The sequence below is a fragment of the Gossypium arboreum genome, chromosome 5 (genome assembly GCF_025698485.1).
Source record: "Gossypium arboreum isolate Shixiya-1 chromosome 5, ASM2569848v2, whole genome shotgun sequence".
NCBI classification, from domain to species: domain Eukaryota; kingdom Viridiplantae; phylum Streptophyta; class Magnoliopsida; order Malvales; family Malvaceae; genus Gossypium; species Gossypium arboreum.
The window spans coordinates 5,858,639-5,866,384 of NC_069074.1; the positions used below are offsets into that span (position 1 = coordinate 5,858,639).

General features: G+C 30.7%; 1 protein-coding gene across 1 annotated transcript; it reads right to left on the minus strand.

Annotated features, from left to right (window-relative positions):
- Positions 1-4,790: 4,790 nt before the first annotated feature.
- On the minus strand, positions 4,791-5,846 carry LOC108452438 (F-box protein At2g27310-like). The gene has a single exon (XM_017750228.2). The coding sequence runs from the start codon at positions 5,844-5,846 to the stop codon at positions 4,791-4,793; it is 1,056 nt and encodes a 351-aa protein (XP_017605717.1).
- Positions 5,847-7,746: the final 1,900 nt, after the last annotated feature.

A 7,746-nucleotide genomic window follows, 5' to 3' on the forward strand; every position in this document is an offset into this window, starting at 1 on the left:
TCTAGTTCAATTTATAAAATTTTTAGTGAATTTTTAAAATCAGACCATTGCTACTTCCCAAAACTGTTTTGATGTAAAATGTTAATAACCAAATTTATAACACCAATTCACACCTTATTCCTATTCAAATTTCATTTAAACTCAAATTTAACTATTAAATTTTCAACATATTTTCTTAATTCCGAATTTTCCTCAATTTAGTCCCTAAAACACAAAACTTATAGTTTACTTTGCAATTCAATCCTTATTTCATTTCTAACTTGAATTCCTATCAATTTAACCCCTAATTCATCTTTTTATTCAACATGAACAATATTTAGAAATCTAATAACTTTCAAAATATCAACTTAATTTCATCAAAACTTTGTTCTAAAGCTTTTAAAACATCAAAATTAAGAGAAAAGGACTAAATTTAGCTTACCAAATAAGTTTGAAGCTTCAAAATCTCAAATTTCCCTTTTTCTTTTCTTTCCCTTTTCTTCCCCTGTTTTTCGAATGCTCTCTGTTTCTTATTCTTCTTTGTTTCTTTTTATTCTTTTCTTCATTTGTTTTATATACATATATATATAATATTATTTAATAATAATAGTTAATAATAATTTATAATTTATAATTCAATAATAATCTAGAGAAATCTTTAGATTTTTTCTTTGTTTGTGGCCTCAACTATACTAAATGGTCTATTTTCCATTTTGGTCCTCTTCATTTTCTTTTAATCTACAATTTAACTTTCATCCTTTATTTAATTTAATCCTTTTTACTAAATACTCTAAATTAAGCTAAATTTACTTAATTAAAACCTAATTAAACACACTACTAGACTCATAAATATTTTTTTAATAATTATTTTCGAACTTATTTCACTAAGACGGAGGCCTGATAACACACTTTTCTGGTGCCCACGGATTTTGGGTCGTTACAGAAATCATGTAAGACCATGTCAAGACATGGTGTAACGCCCCTAACCCGAATCCGTCACCGGAATAGAGTTACGGAGCATTACCGGAGTTACCGATTCATTTATTAGATATTTCATTAATCCGATATCTTTTCTTTTCCACGTTCAAGTCTCGTATTCAAGTCATCCGGATCTTTATAAAGAAATTTGATCGTCGTTTTCATTTATTTCATGTTATAATACATTCAACTAATGCTCTAAACAAAATTATCATTTTACCCCTAAACTTTTAATTAATGACGATTTCATCCTTAGGTTAAAATAAAATAAAATTATTGCAATTTAATTCTTATTTCCAGCCGTTATTCTCACACAAATTGATAACAACCTATGAATTCTATAAAATTTCAGAATTTTCCATAATTTCAATACTTTTCAATTCAATCCTTAAAACATGTTTTTCCCTGATCTTGAGCTAAATTAATAATTTCATTCAATTTTGTAATTTAAATAATAAAATAATCCATTTCATGCAAATTGGTCATTTCTATTTTTTTTACAAAATTGCCTATAAAATTTTACTTTTATTCAATTTAGTCCATGAGCCTAAAACATACAAATTAGCCATGCTAGCTGAATATTCATACATATTTTCCTCCTCCTCTTCTCCATTCCACATCCTTAATTTATATAACATGCAACAAGTAACATTATCAATAATTTCACTATTTACTTATGTATATTCAAAACTGTCCATTTGCGTCATAGTCACTAAATTATTTATATCTTAAGCTACAGAACTCGAAATTAAGATCCGCTAATTTTTCCTGAAACTAGACTTACTTATCTTATTATCATAAAATTTTCAGAATTTTTGGTTTAGCCAATAAGTACATTTTATTCTTTAAAGTTGCCCCTGTTCTGCTTTCTGACAGTTCCGACTCTTCTTCACTAAGAATTAATTATCTCATCGTATGAGATTCGGATAATATTCCCGCTTATTTCTTTTAAAAATAGACTCTTTAAGAATTTTAAACATATAAATTTAATCCCTTAATTATTTTTATCCAATTTTTGATGATTTTCCAAAGTTAGAACAGGGAAACCCGAAATCATTCTAATATCGTCTCACAAAACTTATTATATCTCATGATTTACAACTCCATTGCCTACACCGTTTCTTCTATAAGAAACTAGACTCAATAAGCTTTAATTTCATTTTTTATTCATCTTATAATTATATTTCTAAAATTTTTGGAGATTTTTCAAAGTTAGACTATTGCTGCTGTCCAAAATTGTTTTAGTGCAAAATGTTGATTTTCATTTTGCCCCAAATTTCACAGTTCATACAATTCAGTCCTTACCTAATTAACCCCTCAATTAAACTAATTTTCTCAATTAATACTTTTCCTAGACATTATAAGTTATTCCATAACTATTGAAATTCAGAATTTCCACATAAAACTCTAACTTCAAACTCTTTTACAATTTAGGTCCCAAACATTCACTTTCTATTCAATTCTTTCAATAAAATCAGCATATAAACAATTTAAAGCTCTAATTCTATATCAAATCATCATATACTTCCAGCACATATTCATAGAAACTTTCAATTTCTTTCATAGAATCAAGAACTAATGAATTCAACAAATGGACCTAGTTGTAAAAGTCACAAAAACACAAAAATTTCAAGAAATAATCAAGAATTGAACTTACTTGCAGTAAAAATATGAAAAACCAGCTTAAGGGAACTCTTCCATGGTGTTTTTTCTGATGAGAATGCAGAAAAATAAAGAGAAATCTAGATAATTCCACTTTAGTCCTAGCTTTATTAAGTAAATTTTGCAATTTTTCAATTTTGCCCTTAATTCCCCTTATTTTATTGGTGATTTCATGCTCTTGCCGTCCAGCCCAAATAGACCTTGGGTCTATTTTCCTTTTAAACCCTCTTTCTTTTATCATTTAAGCTATTTAATCATTTCCCACAATTTTGCATTTGATACAATTTAGTCCTTTTTGTTCAATTAGCTATCAGCACTTTAAAATTTCTTGACGAAACTTTAATACTAACTTATTAACACTCCAAAAATATTTATCAAAATATTTATGGCTCGATTTAAAATTCCCGAGGTCTCAATACCTCGTTTTCAATTTTAATTATTTTAATATATATATTAGCACATTTCACTATTTCAAAATTTTTCCTAACTTCACATTTAACTTACACTCACTAAATTAATAATATTTCCTACTCATTTGTCGAATTTAGTGATCTCGAACCACTGTTCTGACACTACTAAAAATTAGACTGTTATACATGGCATTGATAAGTTACTATAAGACAAAGGTCCCATGTAAGACCATGCCAAGGCATGGCATCGGTGAATTCATAAGGCAAGGATACCATGTAAGACCATGTCAAGACATGGCAATGGTAAGTTTCAAAAGGATACCACGTAAGACCATGACAAGTCATGGCAATGGTAAGGTACCCGTGTATCCTTAGTATTCTAAGTGGTTCAATGAGAAAATTTAAAGAAAATATCAAGGTAAGGTAAGGTAAGACGAGTTATACTAAAAAGGTAAGACAAGTTCATGCTAGAAGAGTAAAGGTAAGTACATAATGTTCATGTATGCTTGATAAGGAAAAAGGTAAGTAAAATGTATTAATAAATTTGATGAAGTAAGTAAGTATTTAAGTAAGTGAGTAAGTGAAGAAGTTTTAAATATGTCTATGACAATTAATGAAGTTGCATTAAGTAGTATCATGCCAAGTAGTAAGATGATTCTTATGAATGTTGTTATTTATTTGCATGCAAACTTACTAAGCTTAATGCTTACCTCCTTTATTTTCCTTCTTTTTATAGTTTTGTCAAGCTAACTCGTGGATCGTAAAAATACGCTTGAGGTCCCGCACACTATCAAGAGGATTATTTTGGTATAGCTAGACGTTTCATTTTGAGTATGGCATGTATAGCATCGTAGCCATTTTGTGTGTATGATCTTATGATATGGCTAATGATTGATATGTAAATGCTTGATAATGATTAGCTGTTGGAATGGCTAATCAAAGACATGTTTGGTGTTATGTATGCCTAAATGCTAGTTATTCCATGGAAATCATGAAAAAGGTGAAATTAGCACAAAATAGAATCAGACAGTAGCAGTGACGTGAATTTGAAAAATCACTAAAAATAGTATAAATGGAATTAAATGATGAATATGTTATGAAATCAAAGATTATTATGTCTATTTTCTAATGGAAGAAACAAAATAGGTAAATGAGATATATTTTATGAGATATTTAAATTTTTGTGAAACAGGGCCAGAGCGATTTCTGGATCCCCTGTTCTGAATTTAAAAATTCATCATAAATTATACAAAAATAATTAGAAGTCATTCTTTATATGTACAGATTCCTTATTGAGTCTAGTTTTAAGAGAAACAAACTTCATAGTCATTGAAATTCTATACAGAGAGATATCTGATTCGTAATATACAGAGGTCAGAGCAGTCGAACCCTGAAACAGGGGAGACTTTAACTAATAAACTGTACCAGTTGGCCTGACCAAAAATTCTAGAAAAAAATTAGTTGATAGATATATGAGTCTAGTTTCAGGAAAAATTTACGGAATTAGATTTCGAGTTTCGTAACTCGAGATATGAATTTTTAATCGAATGTGACGCAGATTGCCAGCTTCTCTGCAAGTTTTAAAAATAAATTGTTTGAGCTGTTTAAGTAATGAATTAAGTCCGTTAACACCTCGTGTTCGACTCCGGCGATGATCTCGGATACGGGGCGTTACAAAATATTTTTATTACTTATTTATATGATACTTACAAATTATAACAAAATAAAATGATGGAATTACCGCCCATGTCCATTTGACCCTTAAACAAATTTTATTAAGAGTGAGGGTAACATGGGCAAAATGAACCACCAAAACGCTCCACAGGCGGCGAAAATCGAGAAGATGCAAATTAAGTCCAAAACTCTATCCTTTCTCGTTTTCCTTTCTTTCCTCTCCCTTTTCTTTGCCATGAACTCTTCGTACTTCTCTTTCTCTCCCTTTCCCTTCCAACTTCTGCTGCTCCCCATAACCCTTTCCAAAATTACCAAACTCTCCACCCCATTCACTCCTTTCCCATCCATATCCTCCATCCTCATGCACACTTCCCTCACGTGCATCTCCTCTCCTTCTCCTTTCTCCCCGCACGTGACCACTACCCCACACGCCACCAACTCTCTCGACGATCCCCACCCTTCATCTCCCTCCATCACCCTCCCATATCGCACCTGTACATCACCTGTCAGCCAGTGTCGTTCCACCGAAACCGCTCTCTTACTAGACATATTAACTGCTTTTTCCCGGGTCGGGTCCACAACGATCCAACTCAAACTCAAGTTCTCCTCCAAATGTTTCAGCCATGTGTCATCGTTAGAACTACCGTATTTTATCGGTGACCTTGGAGCCGGATTGTCCACGCCAAGCAAATTCAGCCGAAAGGGTGTAGACAAGAACCAGCTGCTGGACGTCTCCATTTCTACGACTTTCGAATAAATGGGGTTTCCATTATAGTAAATATCAACGGCTGAGATTAATTCTGTTGCCAGAGCCAAAGAGTGCCTGACGTTAGGCTTCGGTGGTTGGAGATTAGGAAACGGAAATGATTCGGAGAAGAAGGAGCGGTAACCGGAAGGGAACGTGGAGATAACTTGTTTCAGACGTGGGTGATCGAGAGAAGGCCACGTGGAACAACAAATGTCACGCCAGAGATTTTCTTCTGTAGATAGGGAACGTAAATAAGAGGAAACACAGGCGGTGGAAGCCAGGTCGGGACCATCCAGCCGCGTGAGGATGAGAGCTCGGATTATATCTGGATGAAGGGTGGTGATTATTCCACTGCCGCCTCTAGCAATGGAAGATGAAGGCAGAGACGAAGCCATTGGGTTGGGTCTCTTTCTTTTGAAAACATTCGGTGCTTTAAAAGACCCAAGATGGGCAAACGGCCAAACTTTGTCCTAAATGCTAACTGTAGACCCTTTAAAAAAAATTAAAATACTTTACAATATGTATAAAATTAATAATTATCATTTTAAAATTGGAGAAAAAATGGATTCACTCTTAACATTCTTTAAATAAAAAAGGATCAAAATCATGTTTCAACCAACTAAATCCACTGTTATATATTAAATTTATTACTTTTACATTAATTAAAAAAACAGTACTTTTTTTTTTGTGAAAAACAGTACCCTTTATAATGCCTAAATTGTACCTAAACTAACAAAAAATATTTAATAAACTTCCAAGTCTTCAATAGCCCAACCCTTGTATCACTTAATCAATACAGATTTGACACGTGTACAAGTATTAGACAGGTGAGTTGCATGAGGTTAACATCTAACAAACCATAGTTGGAGGTTTTTGTTTCTTTTCTTCTGAAGAACAAAATTTTATATTTTTAAAAAATATAAATTTCTAAAATTTAACTTTCATTTGGGGAGGAGGCTTAGAAAACAGACCACAGTAAAAAAATTTAATGCTGTATCAATATAACAGATTTTAATATATTTGAGGTGTTGGGGATGAGCAAAAAGTTTGAACTATATTTAGGGCATGAATGCCAAGCCCAGGCCTAGTCATTTGGTCTGGTATTATATTTGCACATGCCTCTAGCGGATCTACCATTGTCGACTTCAAATTTGGTGAATCTGACGCAATTCCGTCTCCGCACTTCAAATATGCATATTTATTTTATCTTAATTACGATATTTTACATATAAAAAAATGGTTTTCATGTTATGAAACGTGTAATTACATTACTGAAATTTTACCACCTAAATAATCATTTGTCATTGGCGTGCTCCATATTTGCCCACTTGTAAAACTTTTTATTAATTATTATTAGATTTTAGTAGGCAAGCAAAAATTAGGTAAAATATATATTTTTAAAAAATATTTTGATACATTATCTGTTTAGTCACTCAAGTTTATCCATGTTCTTATTTTGGTTACTTATTTAAAAATTATTTTTTTCACTCTGTTAGATAAGTTATCAATTTTAAATCACTCTTATTAAATAAGTTGTTAATTTTTGTTACTAAAAATGGGTTCGATCATCAAAGATAATGCTGATGTGACTTAATATAATAACAAATTTAACCTCTAATGTTTACCTATTTTAATAGCTTACTCCTAATTTTGAAAAAAATTAACCCTTAATATTTGCATATTATACCAACTTATTCATGATTTCAAAATTTAAAAATATAAATTTAAAAGAATTAAAATATAAAAATTCAAACTTATTAAAACTTATAAATATATAAAATATACAAAATAAATATAAATTATATTTAAAGATGATTAAAGTTTAATATATTTTAGCACCTTCAATCCACACTTTTCATTTTCTTCTTCCTCAATCAAGGCTAATTTTTCTTCCTCGTTCCTCAAATATTTCTTTTTATATTTTCCCCTTTTGATTTTAGTTCCTCAAATCAGTTAGTTAATTTTCAAAAATAAAAAAATCTCATATCCTATCTAATTTGTTTGAATTAATTCATAATTTACAACTTTTTAGCTTGAGGTTGGAGAGAATTATGAGAGCAAAAAGGTGAGAAGTAAAAATAAGAAATGAGAATAAAAAGATGGTGGAGTGATGGTTAGATTGCCAAAGTAAATAAGATAATATTATTCTTTTATTAACTGGATTGGGAAAATTGAATCTTTGTCATTTGTTCTGGGTGTGTATTTGTTTTAAGTGATTTGCAGTGGAATTTGATTTTATATTTACCAACATTATCTAATTAATTGCCTTTCAAATTCTAAAATTTACAAATATTG